The sequence below is a fragment of the Haematobia irritans genome, chromosome 3 (genome assembly GCF_050003625.1).
Source record: "Haematobia irritans isolate KBUSLIRL chromosome 3, ASM5000362v1, whole genome shotgun sequence".
Classification (NCBI taxonomy): domain Eukaryota; kingdom Metazoa; phylum Arthropoda; class Insecta; order Diptera; family Muscidae; genus Haematobia; species Haematobia irritans.
This window is the reverse complement of record NC_134399.1, coordinates 18,850,702-18,873,649: the sequence shown is the minus strand read 5'-3', so window position 1 is coordinate 18,873,649 and position 22,948 is coordinate 18,850,702. Positions and strand designations below refer to the sequence as shown.

The following is a 22,948-nucleotide window of genomic DNA, read 5'->3' as shown; positions in this document are numbered from 1 at the left end:
TTTGACAAAATTTTCTATAGAAATAAAATTTTGACAAAATTTTCTATAGAAATAAAATTTTTACAAAATTTTCTACACAAAAAATAAAATTTTGACAAAATATTCTATAGAAATAAAATTTTGACAAAATTTTCTATAAAAATAAATTTTTGACAAAATTTTCTATAGAAATAAATTTTTGACAAAATTTTCTATAGAAATAAAATTGTGACAAAATTTTCTATAGAAATAAAATTTTCTACACAAAATAAAATTTTGACAAAATTTTCTATAGAAATAAAATTTTGACAACATTTCCTCAATAAATAAAATTTTGACAAAATTTTCTATAGAAATAAAATTTTGACGAAATTTTCTATAGAAATAAAATCATAACAAAATTTTGTATAGTAATAAAATTTTGACAAAATATTCTATAGAAATAAAATTTTGACAAAATTTTCTATAGTAATAAAATTTTGGTATATTATTTTTGGGGATCGGCTATATATAATTATAGACCGATATGGACCAATTTTGGCATAGTTGTTAGCGGCCATATACTAGCGCAATGTACCAAATTTCACCAAGTACCAAATTTCAAACGGATCGGATGAATTTTGCTTCTCCAAGAGCTCCGTAGGTCAAATCTGGTGATCGGTTTAATTGGGGGTTATATATAATTAAGACCGGTATGGACCAATTTTTGTATAGTTGTTAGAGACCATATACTAACACCGTGTACCAGGATCGGGTGAAGTTTGCTCGTCCAAGGGGCTCCAGAGGTCAAATCTGGGGATCGGTTTATATGGGGGCTACATATAATTATGGACCAATTCCTGCATGGTTGTTAGCATAAGCGTAGGAAGGCCTCTGGGGAGGGGGCTTAGACCCCCCCCAGAAAAATTTTAGCCGCCCCCAGAATTTGAAACTCTATTTATGATTTTACATTTATCAATAAATGTCAATAGTTTTTTTAATTTTTATAAAAATTAAACAAGTATATACAATCGCCCAAAGTTCCGCTAAAGACTTTCATGAACAATCGAATGTTTGAAGTCAGATATTTATGAAATAAAGCTGTGGTTGAAATTATGATTGATTTAGTTTAGTCAATTTAATTAAAAAAATAGTAATTGATATTATTATCAATTCTTTCATAAATTAATATCTTAATAACGCTGCGAAAAAGCGTCACCGAAAAAGTAGTGAAAATGTTCTTTTTGTGTCTAGAAGTGGTGCAAAATTGGCGGAGAAGCAATGAATATAATATGAGCTTGTAATGTCCACAGTTTCAACAGCCGTTGCAATGAATTTGCATCACTTCTTAAGGTGAGATCCGAATTCAGTGTTTTGAATGTGAATTAAAAAATTTTGTGATATTTTCCCAAACAAATAATTTTTATACTGTTTTTATGATTTTTAATGCATTCTGACGCTTGTTTGAAACGTTTTTTCTCTAATAATAAAATTATCGATTTTTCTATAATGGATTTAGCAGTTTTGTGGTAAATTGGTACACATTTTAAATAATTTGTACCAAATTATTTATTCTTACTCTTTATTAAACTATTTGAAAAAAAGAAAACAAAAAATTACACATTAAAATATGAAAAAAATGAAGTAAAAAAACTTCCTGTGTAGTTAAAATAATTGAGGACATTTTTGGAAGTACTTTTAAAGTTGTGCCTTTAGATCAACTCACAACTTTTTTGCTGGGAAAAGTGTGGAACTACTTTTATTTGCTATATTATAAATTAATTGTCGAGTTATTTTGATGCCTAATTTTTTTTTTCAATTTTATGAAATAAAACTTTAATTGAACTATAAGTTCAGTCTATAAATTTTTATCTAGGGGGGCTATAGCCCCCCCTAGGAAATTTGTCTAGCTACGCTAATGGTTGTTAGATACCATATACCAACACCATGTACCAAATTTCAACCGGATCGAATGAATTTTGCTCCTCCAAGAGGCTCCGAAAACCAAATCTGAGCGTCGGTTTATATGGGGGCTATACGTAAAAGTGGTCCGATATGGCCAATTTGCTATACCATTCGACCTACATCAATAACAACTACTTGTGGCAAGTTTCAAGTCGATAGTTTGTTTCGTTCGGAAGTTAGCGTAATTTCAACAGACGGACGGACATGCTTAGATCGACTCAGAATTTAACCACGACCCAGAATATATATATATATATATATATATATATATATATATATATATATATATATATATATATATATATATATATATATATATATATATATATATATATATATATATATATATATATATATATATATATATATATATATATATATATATATATATATATATATATATATATATATATATATATATATATATATATATATATATATATATATATATATATATATATATATATATATATATATATATATATATATATATATATATATATATATATATATATACTTTATGGGGTCTTAGAGCAATATTTCGATGTGTTACAAACGGTGTACAACGACTCCTAGTTGAAAATATTGGAATCTATGAAATATAAAAGACAACTGTGCAAACGGAATGACAAAGTTAATATACCCCCCATTCTATGGTGGAGGCTATAATTAAGGAATATCGTGGGATCAATCCCAGTTTCGACCGAACACCAAAAAGTTGTTCATCTGCACACACACACACAAATTTTCTGACTCAATCAAGAAATTAATTGATCCAATTAATTTTTTAATTAAAATGTCCTCAATCGCAGAAATGATAGTATCAATTAAAAAAATAATTAATCTAATTAAAAAATTAATTGATACTATTAATTTTTGTGATTCATTTTTGTTTCAATTAAAAAATTTGTTGAATCAATTAAACTTTTAATCAAATATGTTTTTTAAACTCAATTAAGATTTTAATTGTATGTTGATATTTGTTGATATTTCTGAGTACATCAAAGTCTCTCTATGTGGTTTCATCCTTATCTGAAACGCTGTTCGGCCTGGGCTATTAGAAGGAAGCCCCTTGTAATTGAGCTTAATATAGGGTCGGTAGCACTCATTGATAAGAGAAAAGTTACACACAAAAAATTTTTTTCTGATTCAATCACGAAATTCCCAAAAAACTACCAAACAAAAAATCTTATATTGCCAAAATTTTATTTCCATAGACAATTTTTTCAAAATTTTATTTCTATAGAAAATTTTGCCAAAATTTTATCTCTAATAGAAAATTTTGTCAAAATGTTATTTCTAATATAAAATTTTCTCAAAATTTTATTTCTATAGAATATTTTCTCAAAATTTTATTTCTATAGAAAATTTTTGCAAAATTTTATTTCTATAGAAAAATTTTGCGAAATTTTATTTCTATAGAAAACTTTGTCAAAATTTTATTTCTATACACGCAAAAAAATAATTCTTTCCTCCCAAACGAAATTTTAGACAAACAAAGTTCGTTTCTCATTTGCTTTTCGCTGTAAGGAAGTGTATTTGGAAGAAAAGTATATACTTTTTGTGATAAACGTTTATTCTTTTCCAGGATGTAAAAACCATTTCATAAAGACTAACTCAAAAAAATTTTTTTCTGGCTAATTGCATTTTCCCTCACATCTTTCTCACTTCCACGAAGATTTTTAGTTCTTAGCACCTTTTTCTGTAATACAAACAATGTAGAAGAAATTATACGATTTTATAAATTTTTAAAATTTTTTTACCTTTCGCCTGGACGGAGAATCGAACCGCGGACCATGCACTTTGTAAGCCAACACACTAACCACTGAGCTATGTACCTGTTATGGTCATCAATAGATAAATATCCATATAAGTTATATTTATATAGCATAGCTTGCGGCGCCCACGAACCGAATAAACAAAGTTTATTTAACAGAAACAAACATTTAGTTTGGCACCGTGGAGCAGTGGTTGCTACGTCTGACTCTCATGCCAAGGGTCGTGGGTTCGATCCCTGCTTCGACCAAAGTTTTTTTTTTTTTTACATACATTCTACATATGTTCGGAAGATTCCGAAAAAAATGTTCAACATTACATTGTACTATATTAAATTTTGAACTGTAAAATGTGTTTTATTAAAGACCAAAAGTCAGAAAAGAACAGTGTTTGATATAAACGAAATGGACTCTGTTGTTGTTTCAAAAATAACTTTTTTTATTGAAAAAATAAAAACTTTGTAACAAACGAATTTTTTTGGTGATAAAAGTTTAAAATTTTCGAAGCAATTCAAAAAACTCTAACAAAAGAAAAACGTTTTCGGTACACGTTTTCCAAACGTTTTTTTCTTTGCGTGTAGAAAATTTTGTCAAAATTTCATTTCTATAGAAAATTTTGTCAAAATTTTATTTCTATAGAAAATTTTGACAAAATTTATTTCTATAAAAAATTTTGTCAAAATTTTATTTTTATAGACAATTTTGTCAAAATTTTATTTCTAAAGAAAATTTTGTCAAAATTTTATTTCTACAGAAAATTTTATCAACATTTTATTTCTATAAAAAAATTTTTTTTCAACATTTTATTTCTATAGAAAATTTTTGCAAAATTTTATTGATATAAAAAAATTTGTCAAAATTTTATTTGTATAGAAAATTTTGTCAAAATGTTATTTCTATAGAAATTTTTGCAAAAGTTTATTTCTTTGGAAAATTTTGTCAAAATTTTATTTCTATAGAAAATTTTGTCAAAAGTTTATTTCTAGAGAAAATTTTGTCAAAATTTCATTTCTATAGAAAATTTTGTCAAAATTTCATTCCTATAAAAAATTTTAGCAAAATTTTATTTCTATAGAAAATTTTTGCAAAATTTTATTTCTATAGAAAATGTTTGCGAAATTTTATTTCTATAGAAAACTTTGTCAAAATTTTATTTCTATAGAAAATTTTGTCAAAAGTTTATTTCTCCTCTTTGCAAAATCTACCAAAATAAAAAAAAAATCCACCAATCTACCAAACAGTAGATTGGTGGTGCAATGGTTAGCATGCCCGCTTTGCATACAAAAGGTCGCGGGTTCGATTACTGCTTCGACCGAACACCAAAAAGTTTTTCAGCGGTGGATTATCCCACCTCAGTAATGCTGGTGACATTTCTGAGGATTTAAAATCTTCTCTAAGTGGTTTCACTGCAATGTGGAACGCCGTTCGGACTCGGCTATAAAAAGGAGGTCCCTTGTCATTGAGCTTAACATGGAATCGGGCAGCACTCAGTGATAAGAGAGAAGTTCACCATTGTGGTATTACAATGGACTGAATAGTCTAAGTGAGCCTGATACATCGGGCTGCCACCTAACCTAACCTAACCTACCAAACAGTAAAAAATCTTCCATTTTTGGTATAATACTACCAACTGTGGCAACCGTGCACTGAATGCAGAAAATCTCTCATTAAGATTGCTAAGCAATTTAATATTGATGTTGTAGTCTGGTGAACAGCACTTCAGGAATCGAGCAGACGTCCGATTTTAAAATAAACGGCTACTGACTGCTGGAAATCTCTCATCGAGATTGCTGAGCAGTTTAATATTCATTTTAGTTTTACCGGGTTAAGAAACAATTTAGAGAATCCCAAAGCCAACGAGTTCACAAGACTAATTGCCGGTTTCTCATTCCTCGATTTATACTTTACCGGAGGATGTAGTACAGGATAAATTTGTCTGGGATCCTACTCAATCTTATTAGACACTGTTCATATCGGTTCCGATTTCCGGTTCATGCTGAACAACTCTACGCCGCCGCCCATTTGGGAGACAAAAACTATGTAATACGAATTCCATCTAAATACGAATTTTATATTTCCCTGTGGTCATCTCCAAGGTTGGTATAGACAATGAGGTCAGCATTTTTTGTTTTGAATGTTTTCCAAATTTCCATTTGAATTGTATGTTTGGGCCGTTATTTACAAAGCTCCAAAGTAATATATATAACAAAACAACAACATATTTCAAAAGAAGATCTACTCCCTAAAGGGTTGTAATCACAGTTGCCACAGTTGGTAGAATTCTACCAAAAATGGTAGATTTTTTACTGCTCCACTCCAACTAAGAGGTAGATACTTCACAAATTTTTAATTATGAATAAAAATTTGATAAAATTTTAAATACAAATAAAATTTTGATAAAATTTTCTATAGAAATAAAATTTTGTATAGAAATAAATTGTTAACAAAATTTTCTATACCAATAAAATTTTGACAACATTTTCTGTAGAAATAACATTTTGACAAAATTTCTATAGAAATAAAATTTTGACAAAATTCTCCATAGAAATAAACTTTTGCCAAAATTTTCTATAGAAATGAAATTTGACAAAAATGTCTATAGAAAAAAAAAAATTGAAAATTTTTTCTCTTAGAAATAAAATTTTGACAAAATTTTCTAAAGAAATAAAATTTCGACAACATTTTCTATAGAAATAAAATTTTGACAAAATTTTCTATAGAAATAAAATTTTGACATTTTTCTATAGAAATAAAATTTTGACAAAATTTTCTAAAGAAATAAAATTTTGACTACATTTTCTATAGAAATAATTTTTTTAATAAGATTTTTTTGTTTGGTAGGTTTTTGGTAAACTTTTTTCCAAATTTTGCTCGATTTTTTTTTGCCTCGAGTGGCAACCGTGGTTGTAATTCAATTTTCACTCTATGCAATTGCCCACCCTCTATCGTTGCATTATCCATGTTTAACTTTAAAGTTTTCCAACACCATGTAAGGAACCTCGTCAACCATTAACTACAACACCAAAGTGGGTCAATCGCATAAAAAATGAGAGAGGTAACTTTTTCTGTCGTTTTTGGCATTGTAACGGGAACTCTAATGCGAAGGCATACAGCTGAGAGAACAGAGCGTGTAAACTTGTTCCTTTAATACCCAAAACAAACAAATAGCTGAAGCTTGCAAACAAGACTGCAATGCAATGGTTTGTTGGCATGAAGGAAGTGCCAGGGAAGGGGAAGATGACTCTTTGTTTTTGTTTTATTTGATTCCTTGCCATCTATGCTGTGTATCCTATGGCTTGTGTTTCAAGTTAGTTGCACCAAAAGGAACAAGGTCCTTGTGTCTTCATAAATGGTGGAAATTCTTTCATCTTTGAAAACAACTTTGTGGTGATGCTTTTCCTAGTTGGTGATTCAAAACAACTTGATAAGTGCATTGTTTTTTTGTGGTTAAGGAAATGCAAAATATGACTGGAAAAATTTTAAAGAGCCAACGGTTCTTAGACAATGAAATAAAACTGTATTTAGTCGAAAATCCATCAATAATTAAGAGAATCCGGATCTGTACTTTCCGTTTTTTGCAAACAATTTTGGGTTGAAATACAACGACTACTATACAGGTTGTCTAATATATAATGCAACAAATTAAATTAAACAAATTAAAAATTTAATTTTAAAATTTTTAATAAACAAATTTGTCCAAATTGTATTTCTTATTGCTTTGATTTCAGAAACAAGAGAAGCTTAACCAACAGAGAGAAATTTTAGTTTTTGTCAAAATTTTATTACTATAGAAAATTTTGTCAAAATTTTATATCTATAGGAAATGTTGTCCAAATTTTATATAAATAGAAAATTTTGTCAAAATTTTATTTCTAAAGACAAATTTATTTAAATTTTATTTCCATAAAATTTTTGTCAAAATTTTATTACTATAGAAAATTTTGTCAATTTTATTACTATAGAAATTTTTGAACAATTTAATTACAATAATAAAAAATTTCTATGGGAATAAAATTTTGACAAAATTTTTTATGGAAATAAAATTGTGTCAAAATTTTATTACTATAGAAAATTTTGTCAAAATTTTATTTCCATAAATAATTTTGTCAAAATTTTAATTCCATAAAAAATTTTGTCAGAATTTTATTTCCATAGAAATTTTTTATTATACCCTGCGCCACACTGTGGAACAGGGTATTATAAGTTATTTTTGTAATTAAATTGTTCAAAAACACAAAATGTCGGAAATGACATCAAGTTTACGAATCAGTTTGCACTTATTCGAATTGGCTGCCTTTAGCGCGAATTATGGCCTTCAAACAAAGCCATCACATGCTGAACGAAAGTGGCTCTACGGTATTTTGGCCCAGTCCCGGCTATGAACAGATCTGAAGATTTTGGTAACCATTGTGTGGCAGAAACAAAGTGAAGAACCTCCTTTTAAAACCATTCTTGGTTGAAGTGTGCTGAGCCCTGTTGTCATGTTCATGGTCTGCGGCCGAAATGTTTGTCTGCCCAGGGCGTCAATACTTCCTTTAGGACTTTGTCCCGATAATATTCTGCAATTATTTTGACGGCTGTCCACCACGGTTGTCAGTTGTACCAAACACAATCTACCAAAATTTTAAGAAAATTTTTCCACAAATCTACCAAATTAGAAAATACCAAATAAATTGAACAAACATACTTTTGCTCTGTTGGTTAAGCTACTCTTGTAGTTTAGTCAACTCATGGTTTCAAGCTGGGAGCCACCGTGGTGCAATGGTTAGCATGCCCGCCTTGCATACACAAGGTCGTGTGTTCGATTCCTGCTACGACCGAACACCAAAAAAGTTTTTCAGCGGTGGATTATCCCACCTCAGTAATGCTGGTGACATTTCTGAGGGTTTCAAAGCTTCTCTAAGTGGTTTCACTGCAATGTGGAACGTCGTTCGGACTCGGCTATAAAAAGGAGGTCCCTTGTCATTGAGCTTAACATAGAATCGGGCAGCACTTAGTGATAAGAGAGAAGTTCACCAATGTGGTATCACAATGGACTGAATAGTCTAAGTGAACCATCAAATCATCGATTTGAGTGCAGTTGGCTGGGTTTATTTTCAGCGTGCTTCCTCTTACTTCATTCGTTTTGTTTTGTTATTGTTGGTTTGTACTTCAATCATATTTGTTGTTTTGAACTCAGCTTAAAAACCATTGCGTTGACTAAACTACAAGAGTAGCTTAACCAACAGAGGAAAATAATGTTTGTCAAATGTATTTGGGCAAAGCCGTATAGACTGCAAGATGGTTGGATGGACGCCAGAGAGAATAAAAAGACAAGAGGACGAAACTGTGAAGCGAAACTGCGTAAGTAGGTGGCAGTCATGAGGAAAATTTCTCTAATATCATGCAGTTTTTGTCGACGTCACCCAGTTCAGTTCTCTGCCGGTTTTACGAAACGTAAGGAAAATAGGATTTAGAACCTATTTTGTAATAACAAATGTTCTTTTATATAAATCTTTTCATTCTATCAATTTTTTTTGGCAGAGAATTTGAAATTATAACTGCCGATGCCTTTATAAACAATTTATCAAAACAGCGCTTCGACCGCAACGTCGGTAATATCAACGCTGCAGGCATTGTGTGACATCTATAAGGTTGACATTTGTCGTATTTGTAGAAGAGAAATTTTGGTCCTCTTGTGTTTTTATTCTCTCTGTGGACGCACGTTTCGGAATTACAACATTCATCATCAGCATCCTCTACTTGCAGCAAAACTATCAACCAATTATCAGAACAAATTCTGGTGTTTTTATGAATATTTCCATTTTGTTTCCATAAGAAATTTTGTCAAAATTTTATTTCTATAGAAAATTTTGCAAAAATTTTATTAAACAAAATGTGTCTAAATTTTATTTCCTTAAAAAATTCTGTCAAAATTTTATTTCCATAAAAATTTTTGTCAAAATATTATTTCTATAAAAAAATTTTGTCAAAATTTTATTTCTGTAGAAAATTTTCTCAAAATTTTATTTCCATAAAAAATGTTGTTATATTTCTATAGAAAATGGTTTAAAAAATTTATTACTATAATAAATTTTGTCAAAATTTTTTTCTATAGAAATTTTGTAAAAATGTTATTTCCATAAAAAATGTTGTCAACATTTTATTTCCATAAAAAATTTTGTCAAATTAGTTTTTCTATAGAAAATTTTGTCAAAATTTTATTTCTAAAGAAAACTTTGTCAAAATTTTATTTCTATAAAAACTTTTGTTAAAATTTTATTTCTATAGAAAATTTTGTCAAAATTTTATTTCTATAGAAAATTTTGTCAAAATTTTATTTCTATAGAAAAATTTGTCAAAATTTTATTTCTATAGAAAATTTTGTCAAAATTTTATTTCGATAGAAAATTTTGTCAAAATTTTATTTCGATAGAAAATTTTGTCACATTTTTATTTCTGTAGAAAGTTTTCTAAAAATTTTATTTCCATAAAATATTTTGTCAAAATTTTATTTCTATAGAAAATTTTATGAAAGTTTTATTTTCATAAAAAATTTTGTCAAAATTTTTTTCTATAGAAAATTTTGTAAAAATTTTATTTCCATAAAAAATGTTGTCAAAAGTTTATTTCTATAGAAAATTTTGTCAAAATTTTATTTCTATAGAAAATTTTGTCAATTTCCGTAAATATTTCCATAGTAAATTTTGTCAAAATGTTATTTCCATAAAACATTTTGTCAAAAGTTTATTTCCATAAAAAATTTTGTCAAAATTTTTTTCTATAGAAAATTTCGTAAAAATTTTATTTCCATAAAAAATGTTGTCAAAATTTTATTTTCTATAGAAAGCTTTGTCAAAATTTTATTTCTTTAAAAATTTTTGTCGAACTATTATTTCTATAGAAACTTTTGTCAAAATTTTATGTTCTATAGAAAATTTTGTCAAAATTTTATTTCTATAGAAAATTTTGTCAAAGTTTTATTTCTATAGAAAATTTTGTCAAAATTGTATTTCCATAAAAAATTTTGTCAAAATTTTATTTCCGTAAAAACTTTTGTTAAAATTTTATTTCAATAGAAAATTTTGTCAAAATTTTATTTCTATAAAAAATTTTGTCAACATTTTATTTCTATAGAAAATTTTGTCAAATTTTTTTTCTCTAGAAAATTTTGTAAAAATTTTATTTTCTATAGAAAATTTTGTCAAAATTTTATTTCGATAGAAAATTTTGTCAACATTTTATTTCTATAGAAAATTTTGTCAAAATTTTATTTCGATAGAAAGTTTTTTCAAATTTTTATTTCTGTAGAAAATTTTGTCAAATTTTTATTTCTAAAGAAAACTTTGTCGAAATTTTATTTCCATAAAAACTTTTGTTAAAATTTTATTTCTATAGACAATTTTTTCAAAATTTTATTTCAATAGAAAATTTTGTAAAAATTTTATTGCCTTAAAAAATTCTGTCAAATTTTTTTTCCATAAAAATTTTTGTCAAATATTATTTCTTTAAAAAATTTTTCAAAATTTTATTTCTATAGACATTTTTGTCAAAATTTTATTTCTAAAGAAAATTTTGTCAAAATTTTATTTCGATAGAAAATTTTGTCAAAATCTTATTTCTATAGAAAATTTTGTCAAAATTTTATTTCTGTTGTTTTTTTATTTCAGCTTAAAACCATACATTGACTAAACTACAAGAGTAGCTTAACCAACAGAGGAAAAGAATGTTTGTCAAATTTATTTGGGCAAAGCCCTATAGACTGCAAGATGGTTGGATGGACGCACGTTTCGGAATTACCACATTCCTCATCAGCATCCTCTACTTGCAGCAAAACTATCAACCAATTATCAGAATAAATTCAGGCAGTTTATTACACCCAACAAAAACCACACTTGAACCCTCCGAAAAAAGGTTTTACATTGATAGCCGGCTTATGCCGAAATAAATTCGAAACAAACATATCTCTTTTCCTATGCCACTGTCAAATCATCGATTTGAATTCACATGGCTGGGTTTATTTTGAGCGTGCCTCCTCTTCTTTTTCCTTTTGTTTTGTTTTGTTATTGTTGGTTTTGTTCTTTAAGCATTGTTGTTGTTTTTTTATTTCAGCTTAAAACCATACATTGACTAAACTACAAGAGTAGCTTAACCAACAGAGGAAAAGAATGTTTGTCAAATTTATTTGGGCAAAGCCCTATAGACTGCAAGATGGTTGGATGGACGCACGTTTCGGAATTACCACATTCCTCATCAGCATCCTCTACTTGCAGCAAAACTATCAACAAATTATCAGAATAAATTCAGGCAGTTTATTAAACCCAACAAAAACCACACTTGAACCCTCCGAAAAAAGGTTTTACATTGATAGCCGGCTTATGCCGAAATAAATTCGAAACAAACATATCTCTTTTCCTATGCCACTGTCAAATCATCGATTTGAATTCACATGGCTGGGTTTATTTTGAGCGTGCCTCCTCTTCTTTTTCCATTTGTTTTGTTTTGATAGATAGAAAATTTTGTCAAATTTTTATTTCTGTAGAAAATTTTCTCAAAATTTTATTTCCATAAAATATTTTATCAACATTTTATTTCTATAGAAAATTTTGTCAAAATTTTATTTCGATAGAAAATTTTGTCAAAATTTTATTTCTATAAAAAATTTTGTCAAAATTTTATTTCTATAGAAAATTTTGTCAAAATTTTATTTCTATAGAAAAACTTGTCAATTTCCGTAAATATTTCCATAGTAAATTGTGTCAAAATTTTATTTCCATTAAAAATTTTGTCAAAATTTTATTTTAATAAAAAATTTTGTCAAAATTTTATTTTCATAAAAAATTTTGTCAAAATTTTATTTTCATAAAAAATTTGTCAAAATTTTATTTTCATAAAAAATTTTGTCAAAATTTTATTTTCATAAAAAATTTTATTTCTATAGAAAATTTTGTTTCCATAAACATTTTTGTCAAAATTTTGTTTCCATAAAAATTTTTGTAAAAATTTTTTTTATATAGAAAATTTTGTCAATTTTCTAATTTTATTGGTTATCTGGGTTACGTTTTATTTTACTTCTCCATGGCTTTGAAACAAATAAGAAACAAGTAAATATATTCAACAGAAATTCAATGGATTTACCTTTTGCTTCACAGTTTTTAATAGTGCTAGCAAAAATATTTGTTCATTTCTTTATTTACAATAAAAGAAAGCAGTACAACTTAATTTATAACAAAAATGTTCGCAAAAAGTCAACAACTAAGCAAATGTATGAATAACCACCCATGTCCTTGGAAAAATTGTGTTGTAGTTTTACACTGGATATGACCCAGTAGCAACCATTGCCAACCCTAGAGAAATGGAAAATGCACTCAAATCTTGACGTACTCAATTTATTCATTTATTCCTATGACATCTTTAATAAGAAAGCGAAGGACTTTTTCCTTTACTTTTGCAAAAGAGAACAGCTCAAAAAAGGGTACGCAAACTTTAAGGTTTACGGATCGAATTTCGTTCAAGAGTTACACCAGGAAGCATAACAAAATGAAAGCAAAAATGAGACGTCTTGCTTGAAACCACAAAAAACCTGAAACTAAACCAAGAATCAGACAACAAAAAAAATCATCTCATATTTTTTCAATTCCCCCCATTTTGCTATTCCAAGGCGTTATAAAGAATTTTATGTTTCCGCCTTATTCCCCCCACCGAATCGGAAATGGACTAATGTAGCATTTGTTTGGCTTGAACCGCATCCCCATTCATTCATTTATTACACTTCGTATTCAGTTGGAGCTAAATTTTTCTGACTGCTACTTCACTTTGAATGGAGAATTCAAAAACAGAACGTAGAGCAAGTAGAATAAGGACATCATTGTATTGCAATGTAAGTGACTGATAATTACAAAAAGGTACACATATCCAAACACACAAATATATAGGAATACGAAATTATTTATGCATGTGTAAATGCGTTTTAGGGACTTGGGCGAACTCGAGACATCCTGTGGTTAATAACAATGTGGACCACCCATTTATAAATGTGGGTTTGTGGGAATGACAAACGAACGTTGAGATAGTTTTTATTCAAATAAAAAATGGGCCACAGAATATTAAAAAAAAAAAAACAGAAACCTAGAGCACCGATCACAATTAAGCGTAATAGTCTCTCAGAATAATGGGACACGTGGCATAGGTGAATTTATGTAGAAAATTATTAGGCTGTGTATTTAATATTGGATATTTAGTACACCGTATTTATTATACCCTCCAGCATAGGATGGGGTGTAGTATACTATTCCATTTTTAACATATTGAAATATTGGTCTCAGACTCTATTTCATTTCATCGATTTTTACGTTATAAGCTTTGGTACTTCAGGTTGTAGCCAGATCGAGGAATTCTGCGACTAAGGTGGGGTGTGTCCATAGTGATCTGGTGGTAAGGCGGGGTCTTGGAAGCAAATTGGACACACGTCAGCTAGGCTGCTATCAATCACTGATAGATAGGAATTGAGGCGGCTGCACTTGCCTGATCTCAATTCGGCTAAAACTACCCTAGTCTACCGTGGGAGGTCTCTTTCCTCCGGTGCTATGGGCGGTGGTCGGACTCCAAGAACAGGAATAATCTTGTAGCTTCTCACCGCTTCAACTACAGTATCCTCAAGAATTCTGTTCATACCTGCCTGGATCTCACGCTCTAGATGATGTATATCAACCCTTACGTTCCGGGGTGGTGGTTGTGTATCCATGAGATCGCAAAACTCCTACGCACAGAAAAAAAAATCACGAAAATTTTTCCAATTAAAATCTTAATTGAGTTTTGAAAAATATTCAATTAAAAATTTAATTGATTCAACAATTTTTGTAAATGAAATAGAAATCAATCACACAAATGAATAGTATCAATTAATTTCTTAATTGGATCAATTAATTTTTAATTGACTGTCAATTAATTTTTTAATTGATACTATCATTTCTGTGATTGAAGACATTTCAATTAAAAAAATAATTGGATCAATTAATTTCGTGATTGAATCAGATTTTTGTGTGCGGTTAAGCCCATATCCTTAGGGGGTATTGAAATTCCCTTTGGTGAGTGTGCAATTTGGTGTTATTTTGGGACGGGAAGCTGACCTTTAAGCTTAATATTGAAAAAAGGGCGAGAAAAGCCACGGTAGCTTTGTACTCGTGCAAAAAGGCAATAGGAAACAAGTATATACGGCCGTAAGTTCGGCCAGGCCGAAGCTTATGTACCCTCCACCATGGATTGCGTAGAAACTTCTACTGAAGACTGTCATCCACAATCGAATTACTTGGGTTGCGGTAACACTTGCCGATGGCAAGGTATCTTAAAACTTCCTAACATCGTCTTCTAAATTACATGGTAGTCCATACGTATTATATATTAAACTACAGAAGGCCGATTAAATACGTATATAATTAAGTTTAAAGTTTCTATAGAAATAAAATTTTGACAACATTTTCTATAGAAGTAAAATTTGGAAAAAAATTTCTATAGAAATAAAATTTTGACAAAATTTTCTATAGAAATAAAATTTTGACAAAATTTTCTATAGAAATAAAATTTTTACAAAATTTTCTATAGAAATAAAATTTTTACAAAATTTTCTATAGAAATAAAATTTTGACAAAATTTTCTATAGATGTTTTCCATAAAAATAAAATTTTGGTAGATTATTTTTGGCTCGAGTAGCAACCATGAATATGAACCGATATGGACCAATTTTTGTGTGATTGGGGACCGTCTATATATAACTATAGACCGATATGGACCAATTTTGTTTTTGTTAGAGACCATATACTAACACCACGTACTAAATTTCAAACGGATCGGATGAATTTTGCTCCTCCAAGGAGATCAAATCTGGGGAACGGTTTATAGGGGGCTATATATAATTATGGACCGATATGGACCAATTCTTGCGTGTTTGTTAGAGACGACATTCTAACACCATGTTCCAAATTTCAACCGGGACGGATGAATTTTGCTCCTCCAAGAGGCTCCGGAGGACAAATCTGGGAATCGATTTATATGGGGGCTATATATAATTATGGACCGATATGGACCAATTTTTGCATGGTCATATATACCAACACCATGTACCAAATTTCAGCCGGATCGGATGAAATTTTTGTTTCTTAGAGGCTCCGCAAGCCAAATCGGGGGATCGGTTTATATGGGGGCTATATATAATTATGGACCGATATGGACCAATTTTTGCATGGTTGTTAGATATATACTAACACCATGTACCAAATTTCAGCCGGATCGGATGAAATTTGCTTCTCTTACAGCGATCGCAAGCCAAATTTGGGGGTCCGTTTATATGGGGTCTATACGTAAAAGTGAAAAGAGCAATATTTCGATGTGTTACAAACGGAATGACAAAGTTAATATACCCCCATCCTATGGTGGAGGGTATAAAAAGTGGGGACTAAAATTGTGCATTGGCTATATACGGCAGTTGTTAGACCTATAATGCTATATGGTGTTGTAGTATGGTGACCGGCACTTCAGCCTACAAATTTAGTCCAGGCGTGCTTGTGTATCTCAGGCGCATTCAGTAAGACAGGAAAAAATTCCCTTAATGTCATGCTGCATCTATTGCCTTTAGACATTTCGGCCAAACAGTCAGCTATAACGGCTGTGAGGTTGTGCGTGCTATCGCTGTGGTCGGAAAAAGGTACGGCCACAGTTCGGCCTCAAAATAACATAATGCCAGATATGCCTAACGTAGTGGATTACACTTTGGCGAAACCACTTTTCGACAAAAAGTTTGAAACTCTAATTCCCAACAGTGAGCCGTCGTGCACACAGACCCCGGAGAATAAACTATATATAGATTTTTGCATTGATGGCTCCAAATTGGATGGGCAAGTGGGTTTTAAAGATCTGGAACTTCGAATAGCGAAGAGATTACCTAATCACTGTAGTGTTTTTCAGGCTGAAATATAAGCAATAGGAGAGGTGGCGAATTGGCTGAGAAGTAATGTTCCAAAAAATGTTGGCATTAATATATACTCAGACAGTCAACCAGCAATAAAATCCTTGGACTTTGTGTTCCTTAACTCGAAAACGGCCATCGACTGTCGCAAATCTCTCAACGAAATGGCTGAGCAGCACAATATTCTCAAAGTTCTCGCAGTGAAATAACTGGTAAGATTAGCGAGTTAGACGTTTAATCGATCGCAAATGTCATAAACATTGGGCCCAGATGCCATGATTGTACAGTCGTCTGCGTATGATACAATCTCGACACCGTCAGGAGAGGGTGGAATAGAGGATATGTCGAGGTTAAACAGTGCCGGAGATATCACCCCACCATGAGGAAATCCCTGTTTCACTCTTTATTTCCTATCCCTAAATTCCACGTACGACTGGCGCCAGCACAGATAATTAATAACCCAACGCTTAGTTCCTGCCGGTAGCGCCGTGTTCACGATGTCCTCGAAATGTCTGGCATGGTTGACCGTATCGAATGCCTTCGATAGGTCAAGCGCCACGGAACCGTCCACGGCTTGGGCGGATTAAGTCCCCTATTTATATATGCTGAAATGACATGCAAAACGTTGCCGTACTGTGTATTTTCCATGTTGATGATTAGCAGCTGGAAATTTCTCCACAAGGCTGGGAAGGAGTAGTGCCTGTCTTGGCTACTGGCGAGAGAAGAGAAATCGGTCTGTACGATTTACCCTTGCTCGAGTCTTCACCTGGTTTCAGTAGTGGAATCACCCTACCCATTTTCCAGACATCAGATATAATGAGCGATTCTAAGGACAAAATTGACATTGGTCCATATCGGTCCATAATTATATATGGACCTCAGATTTGACTCTGGAGGGTCTTGAAGCTGTAAATTTCATCCGATCAGATAGATTTTTGGTACATGATGTTAGTGTGTGCCTCTAATAATCATGTAAAAATTGGTGCATATCGGTTCATAATTATATATAGATAGTCCCCATAGAATCCGACCCTTAAATTCGATATATGGAGCCTCTTGAGGAGTGAATTTTATTTGATCCGGTTGAAATTTGGCAAGTTAAGTAAGTGTACGCCCTCTAACTAGCATGCAAAAAGTGGTCGATATCGGTTCATAACTATGTATAGGCCCCGTATAAGCTAACCCCAGATTTGACTTTCGCAACCTCTTGGAGGAACGAATTTCATCCGATCCATTTGAAAAATGGATCCATATAGTAATTATATAGTCCCCTTATAAACCAATCCCAGATTTAACTTTCGGAAACTCTTGGACGAGGAAATTTCATCCGATCTGGTTGAAATTTGGTACGTGACGTCAGTGTTCACTTTCTGACAACCATGAAAAAATTGTTCGATATCGGTCCATAATTATATTTAGCCCCCATATAAACCGATCTCCAGATTTGACTGCCGGAGCCCTTTGAAGGAAAAAATTTCATCCGATACGTGATGTTAGAATATATCACTTGCAAAAATTGGTTCATATTTCCCATACTGGACTTCCGGAACATAAAAACCTATCCCCACATTAACCTACTTGAGCCACTTTCATCCGATCCGGTTGAAACATGGTGCGTGAAGTTTGTATGTACCTTCTACACTAATAGAAAAAGGTTCGTTATATTAACGAAATGTGTCGTTAAAAGTCAGCCAATGAAACAAATTCGTTAATACAACGAATTTTTTCGTTAATATAACGAATTTTCTGCAAATCAACGTAACGTTTCTTACTATTATATCAATGAAAATTTTTCGTTGGCTGACTTTTAATAAAATGTTCTTTGTGTGTAGTAATCGTGGAAAAATGGGTTCATATCAATCCATAATTAGGCCCCATATAAAGCGATCCCCACATTTAACAAATGAAGTCTTCTGGAGAAGCGAATTTCATCCGATTCGGTTAAAATTTGGTACGTGATGTCAGTATGGTCAATGTTAAGAAGTTTTAAGATACCTTGTCATCGGTCATTTTTACCACAACCCAAGTAATTCGGTTGTGGATGGCAGTCTTTAGTAGGACTTTGTAACACAATTCATGATGGAGGGTTTAAAAAAATCGGTGTGACCGAACTTTCGGCCGTATATATCTATCTTCAGTAGTTTTTAGCACTTCAGATATCCAGAAATCGGGAGATGGATTTTAGCATTTTTTAGTAGATGATTTAATTTGTTGACTATTCTTCAGCTGCAGAAAATTCTTGGAGAAAATTCTACCAAAAAACTACCAAACAAAAAAATCTTCTATAGAAAATTTTGCCAAAATTTTATTTCTATAGAAAATTTTGCCAAAATTGTATTTCTATAGAAAATTTTGTCGAAATTTTATTTCTATAGACAATTTTGCCAACACATTATTTCTATAGAAAAGTTTGTCAACATTTTATTTCTATAGAAAATTTTGTCAAAATTTTATTTCTATAGAAAATTTTATCAAAATTTTATTTCTATAGAAAATTTGTCAAAATTTTATTTCTATAGAAAATTTTGTCAAAATTTTATTTCTATAGAAAATTTTGTCAAAATTTTATTTATATAGAAAAATTTTCCAAAATTTTATTTCTATAGAAAATTTTGTCAACATTTTATTTCTATAGAAAATTTTGTCAACATTTTATTTCTATAGAAATTTTGCCACAATTTTATTTCAATAGAAAATTTTGTCAAAATTTTATTTCTATAGAAAATTTTGTCAAAATTTTATATTTATAGAAAATTTTATCAAAATTCTATTTCTATAGGAAATAGATTTTTTCCAAAATTTTATTTCTATAGAAAATTTTGTCAAAATTTTATTTCTCTAGCCAATTTTGCCAAAATTTTATTTCTATAGAAAATTTTGTCAAAATTTTATTTCTATAGAAAATTTTGTCAAAATTTTATTTCTATAGAAAATGTTGTCAAAATTTTATTTCTATAGAAAATTTTGTTGAAATTTTATTTCTATAGAAAATTTTGTCAAAATTTTATTTATATAGAAAATGTTGACAAAATTTTCTTTCTATAGAAAATTTTGACAAAATTTTATTTCTATGGAACATTTTGTCAAAATTTTATTTCTATAGAAAATTTTGTTAATATTTTATTTGTATAGAAAATTTTGTCAATATTTTATTTCTATAGAAAATTTTGTCAAAATTTTATTTCTATAACAAATTTTGTTAATATTTTATTTCTATAGAAAATTTTGTAAAAATTTTATTTCTATAGAAAATTTTGTCAAAATTTTATTTCTATAGAAAATTTTATCAAAATTTTATTTCTATAGAAAATTTTGTCAAAATTTTATTTCTATAGAAAATTCTGTCAAAATTTTATTTCTATAGAAAATTTTGTTGAAATTTTATTTCTATAGAAAATTTTGTCAAAATTTTATTTCTATAGAAAATTTTGTCAAAATTTTATTTCTATAGAAAATTTTATTTCTATAGAAAATTTTGTCAAAATTTTATTTCTATAGAAAATTTTGTCAAAATTTTATTTCTCTAGCAAATTTTGTTAAAATTGTATTTCTATAGAAAATTTTGTTGAAATTTTATTTCTATAGAAAATTTTGTTGAAATTTTATTTCTATAGAAAATTTTGTTAAAATTTTATTTCTATAGAAAATTTTCTCAAAATTTTATTTCTCTAGCAAATTTTGTCAAAATTTTATTTCTATAGAACATTTTGTCAAAATTTTATTTCTGTAGGAAATTTTGTCAAAATTTTATTTATATAGAAAATTTTGTCAAAATTTTATTTCTATAGAAATTTTGTCAAAATTTTATTTCTATAGAACATTTTATCAAAATTTTATTTCTGTAGGAAATTTTGTCAAAATTTTATGTATATAGAAAATTTTGTTAATATTTTATTACTATAGAAAATGTTGTCAAAATTTTATTTCTATAGAAAATTTTGTCAAAATTTTATTTCTATAGAACATTTTGTCAAAATTTTATTTGTATAGAAAATTTTGTTAATATTTTATTTGTATAGAAAATTTTGTCAATATTTTATTTCTATAGAAAATTTTGTCAAAATTTTATTTCTATAACAAATTTTGTTAATATTTTATTTCTATAGAAAATTTTGTAAAAATTTTATTTCTATAGAAAATTTTGTCAAAATTTTATTTCTATAGAAAATTTTATCAAAATGTTATTCCTATAGAAAATTTTGTCAAAATTTTATTTCTGTAGGAAATTTTGTCAAAATTTTATTTATATAGAAAATTTTGTTAATATTTTATTACTATAGAAAATGTTGTCAAAATTTGATTTCTATAGAAAATTTTGTTAATATTTTATTTGTATAGAAAATTTTGTCAATATTTTATTTCTATAGAAAATTTTGTCAAAATTTTATTTCTATAGAACATTTTTTGTCAAAATTTTATTTCTCTAGCAAATTTTGTTGAAATTTTATTTCTATAGAAAATTTTGTTAAAATTTTATTTCTATAGAAAATTTTGTTGAAGTTTTATTTCTATAGAAAATTTTGTTGAAATTTTATTTCTATAGAAAATTTTGTTAAAATTTTATTTCTATAGAAAATTTTGTCAAAATTTTATTTCTGTAGAAAATTTTGCTAAAATTTTATTGCTATAGAAAATTTTTCCACTTCAAGTGACCAAAAATCAACTCTGCACATTTTCAGGTGACTTAACGCAGTGCATCGTTGTTTATTATGTAGCAGTCAGCTGCTTTCAACCGTGTTGCCACTCTATACATAAATCATGTTTACGGATATATGAAATTATCCTTGACCCTGTTTTGTTGTTGCTCATTCGGGAATATTTTTGTCGTTGTTGTGTAACGGACCACCTGTATATATACCCTGGAGGTTTGGTTTTCTTATTGTAATTTCACATATACCCACTAGACTTACCTTTATGAAAAATTGCCAATCCATTTTATGAATTTCAGGATATTCGGGATGTTCGTAAACAAACACAGAATCCATAGCCATGGTGAAGTGAAGTTATATGATCGATTTTAGTATAAATTATTTGGATGTATATTCTTTAAAACGAGTTCTAGTTTTTTATTTTGTTTACGAAGGAACTTAATTTATTATGCTTTTTGGTATTTGCACTGTACTAGGATAATGATGATTAAACATTTAAATAGTTTGACCACTATTTTCACTTATGTGCCCATCTCTAGAAGTTTGAGATTTGATTCCTTTGATATTTGGCCAAACAATTAACAACTATTTATTCACAAACATTGTTGTCAAACATACACCACTCCACTGATGGCGTGGTGCCGAGGAAATGTGAATATAATGAAGGACTAACACAACACATAACGGCAGGACTGTAAAGCTCACTAGGAGTTTTCGGGGAGAAACAAATAACAGCGGCTGTGAGCACAGACAAGCCACAATTACTGTGGGTACGGTCAGTGGCACATTTTTCTCACCCTTTTTTTGTTTGCTTTTGGGTGGTGGTGGTGGAGAGTGAACGAATAACAACTCGATTTTACACAAACAAACTTAACGAAGGAGGACTCATTTTCGAATAAATTCCTTTGTAACTCGTGCTCATCCTTTCATTGTTGTGTGGCGAAAAAATTGTTGACACCTTTTTTCTTTCTGCCTTAAAAGGCTATATTGGCATCATAATATCACACGATTTGTTATTACATTCAATTAAATTTGCTTTTTCTCATTTGTTTTTTTACTCGCTATTATTTAATATACACAATTTGTTATTTTATAATGATATAACTATGGGATTTTCACAATTTTATGTGAGTGTTTTTTTTTGTTTCTTCTAGGATATCTAAAATATTTTGACTAGTCAACACTCCGCTAAGTTAAATTTATGTGTCCTTTCTCCATTGTTCACTCGACATAACTGTGAAGTTTGAAATATGTTAGTATTGCTGTAAAGGACGCCGAAAGCTCTGCAACAAGGATGTCGAAAAGACAACAAACCAAAGCTTTTGGTTGATAACTTAACGAAGACTAATAAGAGGCGGCAACACTATTAATAGTCTAATCGTTAACGGTTCATTTATTCAAATAAAGGTTTTCTTATATGTCGATACTGCAGTGTGTGCTTGTGCACCTCTAACGAAATTTCCTCTAAACACAGAGAAGGAATATGATCAAATTTAATGCTTCAAGAGCATAATGTTACTTTTTCAAGGGGAACGGGGAGCATTTTTATTGCAATAATATTGTTTTTTTTTTCGCAAAACACACGATTGCCGAAATCAGATATATAATTTCTGTGGAAAAAAACATGGTTGCACGAAACAAGCTACATGTTCCCGCTGAAC

At 29.4% G+C, this 22,948-nt stretch overlaps 1 protein-coding gene across 1 annotated transcript in view; it reads right to left on the bottom strand.

Moving 5' to 3' along the window:
* LOC142230781 (transmembrane protein 198) overlaps positions 1-21,629 on the bottom strand; it is a 34,735-nt gene extending 13,106 nt beyond the window's left edge. The window contains exon 1 of the mRNA XM_075301409.1: positions 21,549-21,629. Coding sequence (XP_075157524.1) covers positions 21,549-21,629 — 81 coding nt within the window. The remainder of the gene's footprint in view (positions 1-21,548) is intronic.
* Between the last annotated feature and the right edge of the window lie 1,319 nt (positions 21,630-22,948).